The 24,166-nt window shown below is 37.7% G+C and overlaps 1 protein-coding gene and 2 pseudogenes across 1 annotated transcript; all 3 read right to left on the minus strand.

The window, feature by feature from the left end:
• Positions 1–1,543: 1,543 nt before the first annotated feature.
• Positions 1,544–5,122, minus strand: LOC117629411 (annotated as a pseudogene).
• Positions 5,123–7,503: 2,381 nt separating this feature from the next.
• Positions 7,504–10,925, minus strand: LOC117627494 (annotated as a pseudogene).
• A 1,702-nt stretch (positions 10,926–12,627) lies between these two features.
• Positions 12,628–13,152, minus strand: LOC117627495 (uncharacterized protein At2g29880-like). The gene is made up of 2 exons (XM_034359611.1): positions 12,847–13,152; positions 12,628–12,744 (listed from the first exon to the last, which is right to left on the minus strand). Exons 1-2 carry the CDS (start codon positions 13,150–13,152, stop codon positions 12,628–12,630), a joined length of 423 nt encoding a protein of 140 aa, XP_034215502.1.
• Between the last annotated feature and the right edge of the window lie 11,014 nt (positions 13,153–24,166).

Consider the following 24,166-nt stretch of genomic DNA (forward strand, 5'->3'; position numbering starts at 1 on the left):
ACTTCACCACCCTCGCCCACGTGCTGCCTCACGCGCGGGCAGATTCGGGTGTCCAAAGCAATTTTTGGTTGTCGGAAAAACTCGAAACCAAGACTCCAAACTCCTATCCTAGGTGAAACACCCCATTTGGAGTCATTTTTGTTCTTGGACATACCCCAAAAAGTGATCGAAAACGGCCGATCACGGCGGCCGAAGTTTCGACCGATTTTGAAGTCGAAAATTGAACGTTCTAGAGCTAAAATCGATCGAAACCCATACATCCATCAGCTAGAACACGAAAAATAGCTGAGAAACCATACCTTACTCGATCGATTTGGTGGAGAATTGAAGGAGAACGAAGAGCTCAAAGTTCAAACTGAAAAATCGGCAAAAATGGCAGATTCCGGCGAGCTCCTGTCACGGCAACGGCGGCGACGGGTCAGGAAATGACGGCGGTCGAGTGGTGGTTCGTTTGGTACCAACGGCGAAGATCGGCTCCAAGTGTGGCGGCCGGGACGACGTCGAAAGGAAGCGGAGGTCATGGGAGATCGCGCGCAGGAGAGGAGAGAGAAACTGATGGGAGGGAGGCGAGAGAAGAGATAAAAATCTGACTTTTTGACCAAATTACTATTTTGCCCTTCGCGGTATTTTGATCGTATTTTCTTCGTTACAAGTCCGATTCGAGTCTACTCCGTGTCTACGGACTCGTTTCGCCGTGCTCTACGCAAGGCGCAAGTGAAATTGCCAAATTCTTTCTCGATCTAAAAGTCAACTTTTTCCCCATTAAATAATGCGAGGGAAAAATTGTCTTTTTGCTAGAAGATATTAATCCTACTTTTTAGATATTTTGTTTCTTTTTAGATATTTTTGTTTTGGGTTATTACATTTGAAGCTTTCAATGGATAACCGTGGCAAGGCCATTTTTTCCTTTATGTTTGATGATGAATCAGATGATGAACATCATCAAAGAGTGATACAAGCCATTGTCCACCATACTTCACTGGGGAATGACGCCACCAAACATGGTGAGACAGTAGTCAGTCGTGAGTATAAGAACCATGAAAGGGAAGATCGCCATTGCAATCTTATGTCCGACTATTTCGTTGAAAGGCCACATTTTAATACTACAGACTTTCGTAGGCGGTTCCGAATGCGAAAAGAGTTGTTTTACTGCATTTTGAATGATGTTGTTAACCATGAGCCATACTTTCGCCAAAAAAAAAAAGACGGCTTGGCTAACAAGCCCTATCCCCCAGAGCAAAAGTTAATCGCTGTCTTCTGTATGTTCGCATGGGAATGCTCAGCTAACACGACTAACGAGTATTGTAGATTGGGTGAAAGCACAACTCTTGAGTCTCTCCGTAAGTTTTGTTGCGATGTTGAAGCCATGTATGGCCAATGTTACCTCAGGTCTCCAAATCCAACTGACCTTTACAAGCTATTGCTCAAGGCAAGAAGTCAACACTTCCCAAGCATGTTAGGAAGTCTTGACTGCATGCACTGGGAATGGAAGAACTGTCCATCTTCTTGGGCATGCCAATTTACTGGTATAAAAAAAAAAAAAAAACCTCGTTGTTGTGCTAGAGGTCGTGGTCTCGTACGACACATGGATATGACATGCCTTTTTTGGAGCGGCTAGATCCAACAATGACATCAACATTTTAGCTCGTTCTCCATTGTTCAATGATGTGGTACATGGAGTAGCTCCTCATGTTGAATATATTGTCAATGTAAATCAATACCATTTGGGCTACTATTTGGCAGATGGGATCTACCCCCGTTGGGCTACTTTAGTGAAGACCATCTCTTGTCCTGATTTAAAGTTACTATTACAATTTTTTTTTATAAAGAAATTTGAATTGAAACAGTCACTTTAAGCTGGAATAAAGCCAGCAATTTGGGCCAGTCTCTTTTTTAAAGTTACTATTAAATTTTTTGAAAAAAAAGACATTTGAATTGCAACGGCCACTTGACCAGGAGCAAACATGTGCGATGGGCCAGCAAAACAAGCCACCAACACTGGCCCCAATGCAAGCCCCACTATCTTTTCTGATGCACATAGGTTGTGTCATCTATTGGTGGGCTCCACTGAATAGTTTTGGGTCCAGACAATACTTGAACTAGTATTTGGTTCCAAATTTAAGTTTTCCTAAATTTTAGCCCCTTCACTTTTTTGGGTTGGGAGAGGTTTTGGACAATAATTTGGGATATTTTAGGTTTAGCCTCTTGCGTTGGAGATGGCATTAGAGACTCTACAACAAATTAAGAGTTGCAAAACACTCATGACAAAGCATTTACCTTTCTTGATTAGTACAACCTCAAGTGCCCTTGTGCTAAAATCATCTTTTCCTCCCATATCTTGAAATCCAACCAACCTATCCACAACAACTCCTTTTCCGAAAAGGCAAACCTTTTGAATTCATAAATATGAATTTTAACACAAGATCTCAATGTCAGCTGAAAGCAGCATGAAAGTCACCACCACATGCTCGAGGCATGTTAATACCAGTGTTTTCAAAGGCATGCGTAAGCGAGCCTCAAAGTGCATGTCAGAGCGAGGCGGGAGCAAATCACCTCAGGCTTTCCCTTGTTTAGCTGTTTGCACACTTAGCACGTGCATCGACAAGGAGGCGTAGGAAGGCGTGCGCTCTGCCATGTAAGGCGTGAGCTACGCGAGGAATTTGGGCTACCTTTGGGTTTTAATGAAGCTATGTGTTTTGGGTGGTGTTTTAAACTTTTTTGTTTTTTGTTTTTTCCAAAAGTTATTATTTGGCTTAACAAATCATTTCTCACTCCTACCCAATACAATCAAACAGACCTAAACCCAAAGTCATTCTTCTCAACTGCATATCTATTCAGCTCTAACCTTCCTCTCAATTTAGGAACCAGCCTCCCTCTCAATTGTATGACCAATTGAGTTTTAAGATTGACTATTATAATTATTACTTATATTTAATTATATTTGATTGATTATTAAGCTTCAATGGAAACTAATGGTTCAGTTTAATTATATTGTATTATTTATCAATGTTCTTATAAAAATAATTCATGTCTCAAAAGGCCTACGCCTTGCCTTACGAGACCAAAAACGCCTTGCATCTACACCTCGCCTTTCAAAACATTGGTTAATACACAAGTTGCCAAGTGTGAATGTTCAAATGATTGTGATCTTAGTACAGTTTCAGCTTTCTTTGCTCTCCTGGCTTTTTGTTTAAGAGCCACCACATGCTGAGATGCATCTTAAATACTGGAAATGGGGAGGAATATAGATATAACAGTTATGATGGAGATGGCCTAACCTGAAGATTATGACACAAGGCAAAGTTTTGACTCCTATCTTGGTGACGAAGAACGGCGCATTCTGCGTTTCATTTTCAAATCGTCAATTCCCCATTCTAAAGCTTTCCAACTAAATGACTGAAATGGAAGGTTGCAACAAGTAGCATCAACCCGAGCAAACACTAAACGCGGTACCAATTATAAGAACTCAAGACCATATTGAAGTTTATACTGAACTCTGCATCCAGCTTTATGAACTCGGTATCAACATGCTTTGAAGCAAGGGTCTTCAAATGCTTATCCATTATCCTAAAAAGTATACGAAAAATTCGGTCTAATTGCTATATTTAATCACACAGAAATTTTGAAATAAGCCTGCAATATCATGTTAAAAACAAAAGCATACACAAAGATAAAATCACATGATATGGATTATAAAAATCTAAAAAATTGAGTCGAGGCAAGTGTAGGACACTCTGACCTTAAGACGAATTATGCCCCACACAGGTGCTTATGGTTACTGGAGCTTGCCTCCCAGGATACGACGACTCCTATCCTTGTGAAAGAAGCACTACAATTCACAAAGACCCTTAGAACAAGATTATGCAGGAAACTCTCTCATAGACTGTGACCCTTAGAACAATATTATGCAGGAAACTCTCCCATAGACTATAAGTGACTATACGATGACTCTGTATAGAAGTGGATATACAAAGACTGAAAGAAATTCTTTTTTTTTTTTTTTCACTACAAGAAGACTACTCTATTTATAGATGCTAAAGAGCCCTTTCCCAAGGGGTGTGTCCCAATCTGAAAGCCAACCAATGCATCCTTGGATAAACAGATGCATTGATACCTTTCAGAAATCAGCAAAGGACACCATGGTCCAAGACTCTTACTAATTTTCATTCAAATAAGAAAATTAATATTAATTCAAATCAATTTTCCAACAAAAAGAACCAGGTATTCATTTTGAAACACAATCCCTCATCCCTGTTTATGAATGTTACGGATTCTAGAGTAAGACGCTTACTTGCATCTATAGAACTCCTGGTGATAGAAGTGGCAGATGGCTTTTTCAGTCCCAGTAACTTCACCTAAAAAATCCCCTTCAGTCCCTATATTCTCCATGCCCTTTCCTCTTTAAAGCTTCTCTCTTCTCAGCTTGTTTCTATTCAAATTCCAAATCAAACCCTCTAAACATAAGCACAAAACCATGAAGAATTCCACATACCCACATGAACAAACCAAGAAAATATCGAACCTTTAGAGCAGCAATCCGATCCGCATGCAATTTTTCAAGCTCAGGATCCTACCCACCACCCAATGCACATAAAAATCATTGCTACGAAAACTGAAAGTGCATGAAAGATGCAGAGAATTGAATTGAACTCAGAACTTACATCCATCAACTCGTCAAGGTCGACTTCCTGGTTGACAGAGCTCGTGGCCGGTGCCTTTTCATTGGCAAGCAATTCCTTCTGGTAATTGCGAGCCGCGGCGGCCATTACATTTCCAAAGGCTAGATTTTGGAGCGTGGATTTCACTGAAGCTGGATCCATTTTTCCTGGAAACGAAAATTCTTCAACTCTGACACTTAATTATACTGTTCTCCAAAACCGGACGCCGAACCGAAGCCCTCGGTGGAGGATTTTCCAGCACTGACGCCGAACCAATACCTTCAATTACTGAAGCCCTAACGAAAGGTTCGGTGTGTGCTTTGGTTTCTGTTTTCACGCGGAGGCTTCTCTTGGCTTTGACCGGATCTGGCGACGGAAGGAGGAGGAAGGAGGAAGAGGAAGAAGAAGCAGAAGAAGTAGAGAAGGAGATGAGGGAAGACGAAGAGGAGGAGATATGACTGAGAGAGAAGAAAATGAGGGAAGAAGACGATGGCATCCATCTTTTCAAAGTATAGTGAGACTGAGAGTGGAAAATTTAAGGGTGTATTCAATTGAAATCTTAAAAAACAATTTAAGGATAAAAAATATTCAGTGAATTTAATCAGAAAGTAATTAATTAATTATATATATATATATAGAAAAAGACAGAGAAGAGTGAAATATTTAAAATACTAGAAAATGTCTTGATTAATGCAAACATTAAAAATTAAAATTATTAATAAATAAGAATAATATGATAAATTCATAATTTTTATATTTTAAAAAAATTAAAAGAAAAATTAGATAATAGATCCTATTTTTATGGAACATAATTACCCAGTATCTTTTTTAATTCTAAAATAAATACAAATTTTTTATAAAAAAAAACCTCACGCATGCGCGGAAGAGCGTGCGGAGAGGCTAGTATCTACAAATGTTAAACTAATGCAACTAGGATGGTCTTTTTTCTTAATTTTTTATTAAATAGTATAGCTATGCGGCTATACTTTGTTTTCTAAATTTTCTTTAAAGCAATATAACCGGGCAGCTATACTCGGATTTTTAATTTTTTTAGAAAGCTGCCTGCCTATACTCTGTTTCTTTTAAAGAAATATCAGTTTATATTTTTTTTAAAAATAAAGAAATAGAATAACCGATCGGCTATACTATGTTTTTTTTAAAGGAATATCGGTTTTTCTAATTTTTCTTTAAAGAAATAGTATAGCCGGGCAACTATATTCTGTTTTTTAAAGAAATAGTATAGCCGCGCGGCGATACTCGATTTTTTCTAGTTCTTTTAAAAAAAAGAAATAGTATAGCCTCTCGGCTATACGGTGTTTTTTAATATTGTTCTAAGAAATAGTATTGCTTCGCGGCTATACTCAGTTTTTTAAATTTTTTTATTTAAAGAAATAGTATAGCCAACCGGCTACACCCGGTTTTCTCAGATTTGTTTTTACAGAAATAGCCATCAAACTATATACTGTTTAAAATATATATATATATATATATAGTACAGTATAGTATAGCCAAGCAGCTATACTGGATTTTTCTATTTTTTTTCAAAAGAAATAGTACATCTGCGTGGTTTTAAAGAAATATCAATTTTTCTAATGTTTTTACAAGCGAAATAATATAGCCGCTCGACGACACTCTGTTTTTTTTTTAATATAAAGAAATATAGGTTTTTCTAATTTGTTCTAAAGAAATAGTACAAACGCGCAGTTATAGAAAAGTACAAACGCACAAATATACTCGAATTTTCTAATTTTTTCAAAGAAATATTATAGCCGTGCTTTGTATACGTTTTAAAAACTTGGTAAAATTCACAGTTTTGAAAAAGCAAACATTCAAATCTCGTATTGAACATGTACATGCGTATTTTTTTCATGTTTAATACACATTTTTTACAACATTTTCTTAATAAATTCATGTATTATACACATAATTCTCACATATTATTGAATACAAATAATCTATATATATAAAGCAAAAGGCATAAAATTGTGAAACATTCAAAATATCATAAAATGCCCTTGGTTAATGCAAACATTAAGAATTAAAATTATTAATTAAATGAGGATAATATAATAGTTCACACTTTTTTATATTTAAAAAATTAAAATTAAAAAAAATCATATAATAGGTCCTATTTTTATGTAACACAATTACCCATTATCTTTTTTAACTCTAAATCAATTTAAATATATATTTTTTTAAAAGCCTCTCACAAGCTCGGAAGCGCGTGCGAAGAGGCTAGTGGAATATTGTTGATGAATTTGTATAATTAGGATTTTTTAACTTTTGGATTTTAAAGATTATATCATAAGATTTTATAAGATTTGAAATGACCACATAGATTTACATCATATGATTTATATCTGGGCTTGACTAAATAGGGCTATAGCCCAAACCAAAATTTGAAACTTTTTTAAATACCTAGCCCGATAGATATAGTGAACCCAAAATTTCGTACCCTTAAAAGAAAAGAAAAAAGGTAGCCCATGCATTATCCACAAGTATAGCATCTGACTTGGACAAAAAGGTGTTTGCTCCCAAATTGTGGCTTGATATTGATGTGTCATTTTATGGGGTTAGAAGAATGTGTTTCTTTCGAGGATGAAAATAGGAATGACAACATTCAAGGATACAATAGTTATGGAATGACAACCAACATAAATAAAAGCAAATATTCAAAGTGAGAAGTCAATGAAATAAGCTAGTCTATAATTGTTTTTGGGGTTCCCCCCCTCCCCCCGCCCCCCATTTCATTAAAAAATAATAAGAATAAAAGCTAATCTACAATACCAAACAATTGATAATCTTGATAAAGAAAAGTAAAACCCAACACAATCTTCCCAATTTCTTAATATCCAATTTGATGTAGCTTCATGTCCTCCTAGGTAGCATCTCTCCACATATCTAAAGCTATGCTAGTTCTCCATGCATTCGCATCTTCTCGTTGTTGCTATTGGGTTTGAACAATAAGTTCAAAAGTATAATCTTCATTAACTGGTAATACTGCATATGAAAATTCGTCTATTGATTCAATTGGAAATTCATCAGAACAACACTCTTTGCGAAGAAAGTTATGTTGTGCTGCACATGCCAACACAAGCTCTGCTTGTGTCTTAAATAGAAATGGGGCGCTGACTTAAAAATTGTGAACCGCGATTTAAAAATACCAAATATCCTCTCAATCACATTTCGCAAGGACGCATGGTGAAGATTGAACAATTCATTTTCACTTTGTGGGTCATTACCATGACCTGCAAAATCTTGGAGATGATATCGCACACCTCGAAATAGAGCTAAAAATTGGCGCCGATTAGGAAATCCACAATCCACCAGGAAATATTTACCTAATTATATATACAATACATATAAAATTAGTATGAAAAGTAATTAATAAAAAAATTAAATACATATTTATCATTTTAAAAATAATACTTACCTTGGGGCACTTTAAGTCCGTTTCTACTTGATAAAGCATCACTTAGTAGCTTTGAATCTTGAGCTGAACCCTCTCACCCACTAAGAACGTACATGATTTCCAAATCAAAGTTATAAGCTGCTAATATATTTTGTGATATCTTTCCATGACGATTACGATAGCTGCTTACATCTCGTCCCCTCACTATTGCCTGAATATGTGTACCATCAATAGCTCTGATGCAATCCTAAAATTATTCATATATAAATATAACCATATTATGAAAAACACATATTATAGTAATGACAATTATTGACAGGACCCGAACCGAATTCCGCTTTGGAATTCGAGTCGAACCCTGTGCGTGTCCGACACTTGGCGAGTGTCGAGCACAATTGACCTAATTGCCCTTCTAATTGAAATTTCAACCTTGACTCATGCCGAAAATTCGGCAGAGTCTCCCCTGTAATTTGCTCAATCCCAAAATTTTCACCTGTCAGAATGAGCAAAATATCTACACAACCAACTGCCAGCATTTCAATAAACATGCCAAAAGTTCCATTCTTGCTCTAGGGCAATATATCGGAGCAATTTTGATAGTTTATGGATCACTTAATCGTTTTACATACAGTCACTTTTGAACAAGAAGGCACGGAAGTCAAGATAGCCTGGTGGTGGATGTCCTGTGCACGCTACAGCCTGGGGTCGCAAAACATTTGAAAATGTGAGTGGACAAAAATAAGGGTTCATACAATATCTAAGAATATACTAATCCCCCATTTTTAAAATAGTTAAGTGAACTGAAAATATACTATGCAATTGAAATATACTGAACTCACGGCATTCACATGCTGAGAACAAGGTATTTATATATTTAGATAAATATATACACTCATATTCAAGATAAAATTTGCATGAACGCACTGAAATCAAAATTTGCATAAAAACACTGAAATCAAACCTGCATAAAAGCAATGTACTCAAATCTTGAATCAAAGCATTGCAATCAATCAAAACTACCACTCGGATGTACCCCTGTAATTCCGTCAATTCCCCTGGCAGGTCTCGACGACACACAGTCTATCCGAGCTGCAAATCATGGCAGGATACAAGGGACTATAGTCAGCCTGATCCGCTGGCAGGTGTCGGTGACACAAAGTCAACTTGAGCCGCTCTGGCAGGATTCAGGGGACCGTAGTCAGCCTGATCCGCAATCCTGGCAGGTCTCGATGACACAAAGTCAACTCGAGCCTACACGATTATGAAATTATTTGGAACAACATATCCGAAATTGATCGCTACCCAACGGTTCGGTAATATTGAACCCGGGAATAGAATAATATGGAAAATCCGTTTGGGGCTCAAACAGAATCCAAATTGAGATCCGCAAAATCCTACACACTCGTGACAACATAAGGGTCTCAACAAGACACAGTGCCACTACACTACCCTTACCCACGCACCCCAGCATGCGCCGGCAGCAATGGGTGTCTAAAGCGATTTCGGCTCGCCGGAAAAACTTCAAACCACGGCTCTAAACTCTTACCCTAGGTAAAACACCATATTTGGAGCAACTTTTGTTCTTGGACCTACCCCAAAAAGTGGCCGGAAGTGGCCAAAAACGGAGGCCGAAAATCGGCTGAAACTTCAAGCTCAAAAATCCAATAGCTACACTACGAATCGATCTAATCCTACCCAACAGGCAGCTAGAACAGGTCGAGAGGTTCAAGATCCATACCTAGGTCGACGAAAATGGTGGCCGGAGGAGGGAGATCGACGGCGTTGCATTTTTCGGCCAGCACAGGCCCTGCCGCCGGCGGGGAAGGGTTGGGAAAGCTAGGGGACTCGACGGCGGTTCCATCGCCACCGGTCCCGTGGCCGGTGGTGCCCTGTGGCGGCGCCAGCGAGCCCTGGAAGTCAACAGGCTGTCCTCGTGGGGAGATGAGAGAGCGAGTCGGGCGAGGAGAGAGAGAGCTGAGCGGTTTTTATAGATCCAACTTCAAAATATTTACGGTTGTGCCACTGAGACTCTTTTGACCATAACTTTCTCGTTACAACTCCGATTCCGGCCCACTACGTGTCTATGGACTCGTTTCACCGTGCTCTACGCAACGGTGTAAGTGGAATTGTCAAATTCCTTCTCGATCAAAAAGTCACCTTTTTCTTAATAAAATATTCCGATGGCAAAATTGTCCTTTTTCCAGAATAAATTAATAGTAAATTTAGAATTTTTGTTTTGGGTTATTACAATTATAATTACAATATTAATATAATTAGATAATCATCACATACCTTGAAATAATGGTAAAATCTTGTGCTTTCCTTTATTTTAGCGGGCACAGCCTGTCCTGGTTTAGCATCAAATCAGATGTTATCAAATTCAAGGCCTTCAAAATCTTGTGAAAATTTTTATTTGCAGTGAATTGTGATCAGCCAAATGTGTTACGAATTACACAATATGTAGTATTTTGGGCGACGATTTGTAGGAACACTGCAATCATTTCTTCAACACAAATAAATCTTGTATCTGCCAAAAGGTTTTTTTCTCTAAGAATAGTGCATAACTTTCAGAATACATCTGAATACATTCTATGTATTTTTTGGAAGATTGCATGATCATCATTTAATGCTTGATGTATAGAGCCATATCCAATGCTAGTAATTCGTCGTCGAGTTAATGGACGTTCAATTTGTTCACCATGCATCATAATCAGAAACTGATTTAGCACATGTATTACTGCATAAATTGCCATCACTAAAATACAAATGGCTTCATAAAATTCTTCATCCATTTCTTCTTCATCTATTTCTTTGTCACCAATTTCTTCTTCTTCTATGTCATTACCGTCACACATGTTTGATTGTGACATTATACGTATATGAAAAAAAAAATATAAGGCTGCAAAGGAACTTGCATTTAGTAAGATATCCAATACTTTTCAAAATATTTGAAGTAAACCTTCATAAATTGAAAAAATATCAGCAAAGTTGAATCATTGACAATAAAATTCTGGGAACTAAAAGATAATCCACGACTCTTAAGTTTTAAAAAGGTATCTGAGTCCTGAATACCAACAAGACAACAATGCAACTATAGAAAAAAGACAAATTCAAGCAAACCAAACATATATGGGGTTAATATATTAATAGTACAATCATGGTTCAGGTTCACTCCATCAGCACACTTCATTTGTTGGATAAATAAGATTTGTACTAGAAAGCACCACAATGGCATTACCCATGTGCACATACCGTAACACAGAAAAACTACAACAGAAGATAAGAAAATAAAATCAATCACACAGGAGAAAGAAAAGAATGTCTCCACTAGTATTTTATTTCTCCACTCCATTAGTATACTTCAGCTACATTCCATCCCAACCAGTGGCGGAGCCAGGATTTTATGTGTGGAATGGCCAATATATTAAGGTTTAGGGTTGATTCCTTTCCCAGTGTTAAGCTTGTAAATAAATAAATAACCGATTATCTTTAATTTCCTATTTTCTTAAATATACTTGTGAAAGAAAGATTTGATTGGCTATTTCTTTTAATTTTTATTAATTACGTTGGTGGGATCCAAGAGTAACTTAGTCATATTTCTAAGGAAAGAGCCTTTTAGTTGGAGGTGGAAATGTAAATCCCTCCTTCTCTTTATTGTGGGACGCCACAAGTATTATTTTAATATATATATATATATATTATCCTAAGTTGTCCCATGCAAAGCCAATATGTATGGTATTTCAGAATTTTGGGAGGGCCAAGGCCCTTGCAGGCCTAAGCACCCCTTCGCCACTGATCCCAACATCTTAGAATGATAATCTATACCTATTTAAGACAATAGACATAGATGCGATAACCAAAAGCACAAGTATGTAAGTAATGCACAACCCATAAATGAGTTAACAAAGCTCAAAAGCAAGTAAAATCCAATCAAATTGCAAATGAACCAAAAGCATTCAATTAGTTTAATCAAATTACAACCAAAATAGTTCAACCAAATTATAACCAAAATAGCACAAACAAAAATATAGTTCAATAAAACCCAAGATGATCAAAATACATTAACCATCCTGAATTAAAGAGTATCCAAGATTAGCGCTCTTCGGGTGACATCTTCAAGAACAAATCCTTCTTTGCTTTAGTATTAAGCAAATCACCCGCCATGTGACGAGTATTTTCATAAAAATTTGGTATCTCTTTTATAGCATCTCAAATATTACTTCTTTGCTCTCTATCTCTCTCTCTCTCTCTCTCTTCTCCATTAGGTTAGATATTCTTTCAAAATTGGGAGAAATAGTCTGAATGTCAATAGAAAGATTGTCTATAAATTTTGCTCTCAACTAAGTTAGTACTGCCTTCATACTCGGATCTACTTCGCTTATTGCGGTTTGGTTTTTCAGTGAGAACCTCTGAACCTAAAGGGGAATAATGAGATGTTGGACTACATTGGCAGGGTGATGGAGGCTGGTGGGATGATTCATAGCTAAGGCATCATTGGTAGGATCATATGAAAAGTCTCTATTTTCTTTAACCCCATAAGTTGTTGCATCGGTATCATCATGGCCACAATGCAATGGAGCCATTCCCAGGAGCAATTCCACCCCCAACGATGATCTTCAAGTCCTCATAATCAACTACACTTTTTTCCCAAAGTATACTGTAACTTGGGTGGGACTAGCAAAGAACAAATTATTTATTGTTAATATATTGCAAATAACACATTGTTCTAAACTAGTAAGCTATTAATATACTTAAAAGATTATGAACTAAGCTTACCTTCAAGTAATCTTTCCATACTTCATCACTAGCAATAAACGTCTTTGCAATTAAGTACCACTCAAAGCCAGAGATGTTACACATAAGCATAGACATCTTGTTATATTGCTTCTTAAACCACTTCATACGGCTCAAGCAATGATTATTTTTTGGAAACCTAATTTTCGCATTAAGATGACGTACCACTCTTTCTACATTTTGCTTGCTAAGTGACCCATTAGCATCACACAATCCAATATTGATAGCATCCACCAAGAGGTGTAACAATTCATTGGTATTGTCCATGGTCCATGGTCCAAGATTCATAGCTCTCAGAATCTTTGTGTTGTCCTTTGCTATTTCCTTGCTGTGAATCCCCCATTTAAATTAGTACTATAACACATGTAAAATAATTTATTAGTTATTTTACATGATAATCAATTTTTGAAATGAGATGTCTTACAAGAATCTGTATCATACCAAACAAGAAAAGAAAAGAAAAGAATTTCACTAATGTTTCCTTATTTTCTATTTTCTTTCTAACTTTGGCACAAAAATAAGGATGTTGCACAATAAATATGAGAAGCCAAAGAAATTATCAAACAGAATATGATACATGAAATTCTATTCAGTGAAACACAAAGTATGCAATAACTAGGAAACTACCAAACCAAAGGAACATATTAATATGACCCAAAAAAGGAACATACAAATATGACAACCAAAAAACCAGCAAAAGCATAATGAAAATCCATTAATAATTTGTAATTGATTATACTTACAAACTGCAATGATAGTAAGTGATCCTAAGCATGCTCGAGCAAGTAATACGAGTTTCCCAAAGTCTCTGTCATTGAAACAGTAAAGGTGAGGATCATCAAAGAAATATCAATTTGCAAAATAAATCAAATGGTTTCTTGTAACTTTATATTGCGTTACTTTTGTACAACATTCCACTTATTAAGAACCAAAAATTTTCTCAGTATATAAAGACATGAACGTCAAAATTTACGCACACAAAAAAAGAAAAAGAAAAAAAAAGGTATTTGTTAAAAGCGGAACCAAATTGAACTGTGAAGAATCATATTGGAAACATACTCTGGTTGCTTTCAAAGAACAATCCTTAAAGATGCAAAGCATCTCGCAGGAAACATATGAGTTATACTCTAAGAAGGCATTAGTTATTTTGAAAGAAACTTCAGAGCAGTTAAAGATATAGGTTAATAAGATAAGGATTGATTTGAATGAGATAGCAAAGATATCAATGAAGACGATAAATAATATATCTCCACAGCTGCAAAGAATTCCCTTGAGCCAGTGAAGGAAAGCGGAACCAGGTATTCATTAAAAGCAAAACCAATTCTTATTTATATATAACTTCTAGTATATATATTGTTTCGTTACACCACTAGGATTACAAAAGAACAGCGAGATAAAATATGCAATTAAACAACAAAAGCAGAACCAAGAAAAACGTAGTTCCATCTCTTGGAAGGAACAAAATCGATGCAGAGAACACAACTCCACTTCGTATTTTGGTATATAAAAAAGGGGCAAATTAACTACACATATACAACAAGATAAGAAGATTAGCACAACATGATTTGAAGGAAGAAGTACCTTGTTCATGAAGAGCTCAATGCATGTCTGTTCATCTGAAGGGAATATTTTGGGAATGGTGTTGTTATAGATTTCTAAAAACTTTACAACCAAACTTTGAGAGTATAAATCACCTAGCATGCCATATCTAATATGAAATCAAAGTAAGAGCGGAAGCATTAAATAAACTAGGGATTCATGCAAGTCTCATTTGGTTCCAATCTTTATAAGTCTATAAAAGTGTGCACCAAAGACTCTTTAAATCCTATTTGAGAGAAAGATAAGGTGTTCATACCCTTGGAGCAAATCTTGAAACCAAGAATGGTGTTCAAGTAGAGGGAGTGGTCTTTTTGTTGTTGGCTCTCTCTTTGATGTTGATTCTCCATCTTGTAGCTCTCCAAATAGGTACAAAGATATGCTCCTCTCCAAAACTCTTCATCGAGGATTGAATGGGATGAGAGAATGAGTAGACAACAAGTGAAGAGTGGTGCTAGCACCTTCACTTGATGTGATAGATTCAAAGGGTTAGGGAGCGAGAGTTTGATGTAATAACCCAAACTAAAAATTCATAATTAAGGAATATTTTATTTTTGCGAAAAGATAATTTCGCCCTCGGAATATTTTATGAGGAAAAAGGTGACTTTTTGATCGACAAGGAATTTAATAATTCCACTTACACCGTTACGTAGAGCACGGTGAAATGAGTTCATAGACACGTAGTGGGCCCGAATCGGAGTTGTAACGAGAGAGTTATGGTCAAAAGAGTCTCAGTGGCATAATCGTAAATATTTCGAAGTTGGATTTATAAAAACCAACTCAGCTCTCTCTCTCCTCGCGCCGACCTTCCTCCCTCTCCGCCCCTCCTCCTTCTTCAGCTCGTAACTCCGGCCACCGACCACGGTTGTGGGCGAGGTCGGTACCAAAACGACTGGGAAGACGTCATCTTCCGTCCCCGAACCTTCCCCGCCGGTGACATGACCTGCGCTGGCCGGAAATCGCTCCGGAACCGACGATGCTCACCAGATCTTCAAGTCGCTCGTTCTCCCTCAATTCTTCTCCAAATTTGTCGAGTTAGGTATGGATTCCTACCTATTTTTCATGCTCTAGTTGATGGTTGGATGGGTTTGCATCAATTTTGACCGTAGATAACCCAGTTTTCGAATTGAAGTTTCAGCTAATTTTCGGCCTCAGTTTTCAGCCACTTCCGGACACTTTTTGGGGCAGGTCCAAGAACAAAGGTGGCTCCAAATATGGTGTTTTACCTAGGGTAGGAGTTTGGAGCCGTGGTTTGAAGTTTTTCCGGCGAGCCGAAATCGCTTTAGACACCCATCGCTGCCGGCGCGTGCTGGGGCGCGTGGGTGAGGATAGTGCAGTGGCACTGTGTCTTGTTGCGATCCTTATGTTGTCACGAGCGCGTAGGATTTCACGGATCTCAATTTGGATTCCGTTTGAGCCCCGAACGGATCCTCCATATTGTGCGATTCCCGGGTTCAATATTACCGAACCGTTGGATCGCGCTCAATTTCGGATATGTTGTTCCAGATACTCCGAAATTGCGAACCCTGGGGCTAGGGTTTGGAAATTGTATAATTTCACGATCGTGGTCAATCCGATCGTCAGTTTCAGACCAAACTTGCAGGATATGGTTCCTTAAACGTGGGGAACTTAAAGGAACTCTCAGATTGGTCATTGGAGGTCGTGGACCCCACAGGGTTCCGTATCGACAAAGGTGGAAGTTTATCGCTTAGTAAAGTCTCGAGTCTTTTCAGACGATTTTAAACATCTAAAATGCCTAAGTGGGCAGAAAAATGACCTTAAAGTTAGTGCACGCACTTTTAGAGTCGGGGGTCAGGGTTTTACTTAAAAATCTTATACCGAGCAGTTTTATTAATTAAATATTCCTGATGGTTTACCCAGGCATCCGGGACCAGGCAGACCTGCAGAAGAGACCTACAGGAGGTCTAGCTAGCTCGGACCAGGAGTGAGTGGACTTTCTTCCATAAATGATTTTATATAAATGAGTTTATATAAATGATTTTATATAAATGAGTTTATATAAATGATTTTATATTGATTTTATATAAATGAGTTTATATGAATGCATTTCATTATTTGAACTTGAATAAGTTTTATGGAATGTTTTCCGAGCATGATTTATGCCGTAAAATATCTTTATTCCTATGCTGCTTAGTTGAGCATGCTAAAAAGTGGTAGAAAGCAGAGTTTGAGACTTGTATCAGATAAAATAGCAGCACAACTTTATATTTAACAAAACTCAGTTATTTCTCAGATTTTTCAAAAATATTTTATTTTAACACCACCATGTACCCAATCATGGTTATTACCCTCAGATATACCGATGTCTACGGACATCCAGTTTATTTTCAGTTCTGTCAGTGCACTTGACATTTGCCTCACGAGTTTCGGGGACGCTCGGACCGTGAGTGCCAGGATTTGCGGCTCGGCTGACTTAGTGTCCCGAGACCTGCCAGGATTTGCGGCTCGGCTGACTTTGTGTCATCGAGACCTGCCAGGATTGCGGATCAGGCTGACTACGGTCCCCTAAATCCTGCCAGAGCGGCTCGAGTCAACTTTGTGTCATCGAGACCTGCCAGCGGATCAGGCTGATTGCGGTCCCCTGAATCCTCCCAGGATTTGCGGCTCGGATAGACTGTGTGTCGCCGAGACCTGCCAGGGGAATTGACGGAATTACAGGGGTACATCCGAGTGGTAGTTTTGATTGATTGCAGTGCTTTGATTCAAGTTTTGAGTACATTGCTTTTATGCAGGTTTGATTTCAGTGTTTTTATGCAAGTTTGGACTTCAGTACCTTCATGCAAGTTTTATTGCTCTTGAATACGATTGCATACATTTATATAAATATGTAACTGCGTTGGTTTCAATATGTTTCAAAGGTAGTTTAGATATTTAGTTTTGCTCTACTATATTTTTACACTGGGGGTTATTATGTTTATAAATTATTTTGAGAACGTTATTTTGTCCACTCACACCTTCATATGTGTTGTGCCCCCAGGCTGTAGCGTGCACAAGACATCCACCACCAGGCCCTCTTGACTTCCGCGCCTTCTGGTTCAAAAGTGTTGGTATGTAAAACGATTAAGTGATCCGTAAACTATCAAAATTGCTCTGATATGTTGCCCTAGGGCGAGAATGGAACTTTTGGCATGTTTATTGAAGTGCTGGCAGTTGGTTGTGTAGATATTTTGGTCGTTCTGACATGTGGAAATTTTGGGATTGAACAAATTACAGGGGAGACTCTGCCGAATTTTCGGCAGGAGGCAAGGTTGAAATTTCAATTAGAACGGCAATTAGGTCAATTGTGCCGACATTCGCTAAGTGCCAGACATGCACAGGGTTCGACTCGAATTCCAAAGCGGAATTTGATTCGGGTCCTGTCATTGATGTTTTCTCTCTTCCAATTTCACCAACTTGATAAATCCTAGGATGATAGGATTCCATAGCTACACACTTATAGGATCAAAAATGTCACACTTGTGTGTCATCTTTTGCTATCTTGGTAAAACACATTAATCCTATAATGTGTCACATATGTGCCTAAGTCCATATGGTCAAATTCCTTTTTAATTTCTCAGTCATATGGGACCTTTAATTAAAGTTTCATAACTTTAATTGAATAATTAAATTAATCTAATCATTGACTTAACTAATTTAATCACTCACTTGTCTAATGAGGGTTGGTCCCAGTCATCCTTAGTTGACATTGTCAAAGTCAACTGTTTGACCTTTGACTTTTGACTTTTGATTTGATCTTTGACTTTCACATTGACTTTGACCAAGTTTCATTCTCTAATTTCTCATCGATTCCATTTCGGTGTGCGATCTTATAGGTTCAATAAGCGCGGCAGTGGGTATGAATGATTCACTCTAAATTAACTGTGAATTATATTCCTCCATACAATTCTCCTTATTGGCGAAGGCTAATTATAATTAGTCCTTACAGGGCTTTCACAAGCCATGAGTGACACCTATTAGTATGTCATGGCTATTCAAGCTAAAAAGAATTCATTTAGATAACCTAGTCAATTTGTTATTACAATGCAATTCGATCATTCTCTAATTCAATACTCTATGTCATATTCTCGGGATATGGTAAACTTGTGTCAAAATCTCTAATATGACATCTCTTGATTATATGATTCAATTTGTTGAAATTGCAAACGTTCTTGTTTCAATTTCCATCCAATACTTTGGCCAAAGATTCACAAATAATATATTAAGAGTATTCTGTCTTCTTACTAAGATCAGAGATTCCTTGTTGTACATTCACTTGTCTTTGCTTACACGTTGAGAATCCTGAAGAACACCTTTAAATCACATCATTTTGATACGATCGTATAATGCTCTCAAAGAGAAACAACATATACACAAGACAACTGTGATGTCTCAGGTCTAAGGATTAATTTGCATTATCACAACTTAGAATTCTTTGTTTGACCCTTGTGAGTAAGACTTCCATATAAGAATTCTAGAGTTCACGTTCAGTGGACTCCATCTTCTATAGAATACCTACACATCTGTCTTAGTGTCTCTACACGAATGACTTGAGACTAGTCATCCTCCCAATTAAGCAGACATAATGTGTACCAATCTTTGTGGGTCAACATTGTCCAATTGGTGATCTTATGACCAAGAACATTTTAGGATACGATATTTAAATGTATGGAAAGGTCTCGTGCATCTAACTTCTTTAGACCACTTTTCATTTATATCTTAATCCATAAACTTGTTACTTTGTGTACGTTATGTATCTAAAGCAACGTTCTTGCCCCTTTACTATTATATATTATTTTCTTAGAATTATCCATTTTATATTGGCTTCTAGGACATATCTAACATCATCTTCTCCAGTAGACAAAAAAAAAAATCTCATGTGAAAAGTCTGATGGGTTAGGGTGTGATTTGAAATAGGGTTTGGTATTTATACCTCCCACTAAAAAGTCCCACACAATTCCAAATTTAAAAAATCCCTTTGAAATCAGTAAGTTTTTAAACACCACAAGACTTTTTGATACTTGTTTAAAATCTTGATTAAATACCACTAGATTTTGACACTCTCTTTAAAAAATCCTAATAGTCTTAATGAAAACCACAAGACTTGTTTAGAATATTTAAAAGTCTTAATTGAATACCAAAAGACTTATCCATCCCACAATAGTCTTTTAAAATCCCAACTGAAAAGAAGGGAAGATGGGAGGGAGGAGTAGTGAAACTGAAAACAAAAACAGAAACAAAAAACTGAAATCTACTTGAAATTGTTTTCACTTTCAAGTTTTTGTTTTCACTTTTGTTACTCCTCCCTCCCATCTCCCCTCTCATCCTCTCTCTCAATCTCACACTCGCTCCTATTTTCACTCTCACAACAATATGGAGGAATACAGACATAAAACAAAAACAATTGACACTTGCTTTGTTCTTCCGTCCCATAAATGAAGAAACCAAATTTTGAAGCATTTTTTGTTAAAAAAAAAAAATCAATGGTTGTTTATTAATCGCCTTTGAAAAAAGCAAATTTTTTCCCTTTTCACTTGTTGCTAGGCTCTGCTTGTCTTGCTATGCTTCTTATCATTGTGTCGTATTCCTTTTTCTTTTTTTTTCCTATTATATTCCTTATATTATTATATACTAGTTTTTTTATTTTTTATTACTCATTATATAGTATCTTATATTATTATATAGGTGAAAATCAGCTCTAGAACACTCGATTTTCAACTTGAAAATCGGCCGAATTTCAGCCGCCGTGATCGGCCATTTCTGGCCACTTTTTGGGGTATGTCCAAGAACAAAAGTGACTCCAAATGGGGTGTTTTACCTAGGATAGGAGTTTGGAGTCTTGGTTTCGAGTTTTTCCGGCGAGCCGTTATCGCTTTGGACACCCGAACTGCCCGCGCGTGTGGCGGCACGTGGGCGAGGGTAGTGAAGTGAATCTATGTAGTTTTACGATCCTCGTGTTGTCACGAGCGAGTAGGATTTCGCGGATCTCGATTTGGAGTCCGTTTGAGCCCCGAACGGATCTTCCATATTGCGCGATCCTTGGGTGCAGTGTCGTCGAGTAGTTGGATCGCACTCAATTTTGGATATGTCGTACTACATGATTTCAGGATCGTGTAGGATTCGACGGATTGCGAATCGGAGTCCAGGATACGCCGAAATCGCGAACCCTGGGGCTAGGGTTTGGATTGTAAGCGATAACGCGATTTTGGCTAATCCGACCGTCCGTTTCGGACCAAATTTGTGGAAACATGGTTCTTTCTCTGTGAGGAACCTATAGAGAACCTCAGATTTACCATCGGAGATCATGGACCCCACGGGGTTCCGGATTGGCCGGTCCGACAGTTTATCGCTTGGAACAGCTTCTGGTCTTTCAAGACCGTTCTAACTGTCTGAAAAGCGAAAGTGGACATAGGAGTGACTTTAAAATGTGTACACGCATTTCTAGGAGCCGGGGGCAGGGTGTTTAATTTAAATTCTATTATTGAGCAGTTGTATTAATTTAATCTTTATGGGTAATCAGGCACCAGAGGCCCGACAGAACCACAAGAGGGACCTTCAAGAGGTCCAGCTAGCTCGGACCAGCAGTGAGTGGACTTTCTTTCATAAAGGATTTTATATAAATGAGTTATATAAATGATTTATATAAATGAGTTTACATAAATGATTTTATATTGATTTTATATAAATAAGTTTTTATAAATGAGTTTATCTGAATAAACTTCAGTATTTGATCTTGAATAAGTGTTATTGCATGTGTTCCAACCATGAATTGTAGCGTAAAATATCTTTACTTTTATATTACTTAGTTGAGCAGCAGACTTAAGATTTGTGATACAGAAATAGCAGCTTAACTCAGATTTATCAGATTACAGAGAATTATCAAGTTTTTCTAAAATAGTTATTTTAGAACCACCATGTACCCGCCTTTTATTTGGTGATTACCCTCAGACGGACCGATGTCTACAGACATCCAGTCTGTTTACAGTTCAGTCAGTGCACTTGACTTTGCCTCACGAGTTTCGGGGACGCTCGGACCGTGAGTGCCAGGATTTGCGCTCGGTAGACTTGGTGTCCCAAGACCTGTCAGGATTTGCGGCTCGGCTGACTCTGTGTCCCCGAGACCTGCCAGGATTGCGGATCAGGCTGACTACGGTCCCCTGAATCCTGCCAGAGCGGCTCGAGCCGACTTTGTGTCATCGAGACCTGCCAGCGGATCAGGCTGACCATAGTCCCCTGTATCCTGCCAGTTTGCGGCTCGGATAGACTGCGTGTCGCCCGAGACCTGCCAGGGGAATTGACGGATTGACAGGGGTACAATTAGGTGGTAATTTTAAAGGAATTTTAGTACTTTTATATAATTATTGTTTTCAGTCATTTTAAACTAGTTTTCTCGATATTCATGCATGTTTTATATTTCCATATATTTGTTCAACTTTTCGAACATATATATATATATATATATATATTTAGATATGTTTAAATGAAGGCCTCGTGTTTGAGTACAGCCGAACTGTAGCCTTACTTATCATTTTGTTTTTACCATGGGGGTTATGATGATTATGAATTTGTTTCAAGAATATAATTTTCGTCTACTCACACTTTCAACTTGTTTTTTACCCCCAGGCCGTAGAAGTGCGCAGGGATCCACCACCGGGCCACCCTTAGCTTCCGCATCGCCAAGAAACGTAGGATTTTATTGTAAAAATTCTTGAAATCTTGTAAATTAGTAGAAAATGCTCTGATAACCAGTATTAGTGGAAAACTTGAACTGGTGAATGTTTGGTTGTTTATTCTGGTAGTTGGTGAAAAGTTAATTACTTGTTTAACAGGTGGAAGAATTTGGGTTTGGTCAAAATACAGGGGAGACTCTGCCGAATTTTCGGCAGGAGTCCAAAGAAAATTTTAAGAGTAACTGTAGCAAGAAGGGTAAAATTGTCATTTATGCTCGACAATTGCCAGATGTCGGACACGCACAGGGCTTGGTTCGAATTCCAAAGTGGAATTGGGATCGGGTCCTGTCATATATTGTTTTCACTTGCAAATTACTAACTTGGGCTTTGTAAGTCACACCAAAAGGTGTGAAACGAGCTAGACCAGCCTTTTTAGAGTTGGCCCATTTCATAAACAGGCCTTGTCAGGCCCCGTCTATTTATGAAAATTATCAATCCTGGCCAAGCCCACAACCATAGACCATATGGGATTGGGCCGTGTTCATGTCGAGCCACTAAATGTGGCTTATATGCCAAACTTGACATAAGTATTGCTTCTTCACTCATTTAAATATTTTTACAACTTCATTTAAATATTTTTTACAATTATGTATATAATGACAATATTTATTGTTTGTTTAAAAAAAAAAAAAATCCAATAACTTTATTTAAAGTGCATTTAAATAGAAAATGGATAGATTTGTTTGGGTTTTAAAAATTGAAACTTAAAAAATAAATTATTATTTTATATGTTCTAATTTACACCAATGCCCCCTGAAACTACGGTCAAATCTCACATTGCTCTCTCAAACTTAAAGTGGCCCACTTACCCCACTTGATCGAGATTTGGTGAGCCACTTTACCTTCTGCCGTCAACTCCATCCAAAAGTTTGTTAACTTTTGATGACGTGACAATGGTATTTTTGTAATTTCGTACGCACGAATCATTATCCACCAATTGAATAGGTGACATTGCAAGTGGAGCACAATTTTTTAATGACATGGATTCCTTGTGGATAAAATAAAATAAAAAATTCTTTAATTAAATAAATTAAATTAAAAAAAATTCAAACCCATCAGCATTCTTCCCCTCCCTGCGTATCAACCCTACCCACCCAGCCCACAGCCGCCTCCCCACCCACATAGCCTCACCTCGATCTCCCCAACCTGCGCACCTCCCCAAACCTAGTAGCCCCTACCCATCCTAGAGCACCTATTTGATTGGGGCACTGCGAAGAAATCAACGGTGGGAAATGAGTTTGAAAGGAGGGAGAGAGGAGGAGGAAATAGAAATGGGTTTCAGGCCTCGTTTGCGGTGTTTGAAACATGAGGGTTAGATGTTATGGTTAGATGATAACTCAATAGGTTCTTATGGGATCTGATTGGATGGCTTTTAGTCTGCGTAGTGCACTCCATTTGTAAAGGTTTTCATTGGTTTGATGCATATGGATCATTGTTTTTGGTTATATAAAAAAAAAGATAGGGAGAGAGGGGAGTAGGAGAGAATGAGAGAGTGGGTTGGGAGGGGCGAATCTGTGGGTAGGGTTTGTATGGCTTCAATGGTGGTTGGAATTGGGTATGTGATTTGGGGTTAGGTGCTAGAGGTGGATTATGGGCCATCGTCGAGGGAAGAGGTGGTTGGAGTTGGAGTAGGGAGGTGGTTAGAGATGGGGTGGGGCTGCTGAAATTTATGGAGAAAATTTTCAAGTTCTAGGTGTGTGCTGTGAGTTGGGTGATTAGGTGGGGATTTGGATTAGATTTGTTGCAGGAGGTGGTGGCTGGCATATGCCGTAGATGGGACGAGTCGGCGGCTGTTTGGGGGTTTTTATTTTTGAGAAGATAGTCAGAGGATGGGGTGTGTCTAGAAAGAGAGAGAGAATGAGAGAGTGGGGATTTTTTTTTCTCTCTGTTTTTAAACATGTTAAATTAATTTTTTTTTTAAAGAATTGTTTAATGTAGTTTTTTATGTTTTTATTTTTATTTTAAATTATTAGAGTATT

This window comes from Prunus dulcis, chromosome 5 (assembly GCF_902201215.1).
Source record: "Prunus dulcis chromosome 5, ALMONDv2, whole genome shotgun sequence".
Lineage (NCBI taxonomy): Eukaryota > Viridiplantae > Streptophyta > Magnoliopsida > Rosales > Rosaceae > Prunus > Prunus dulcis.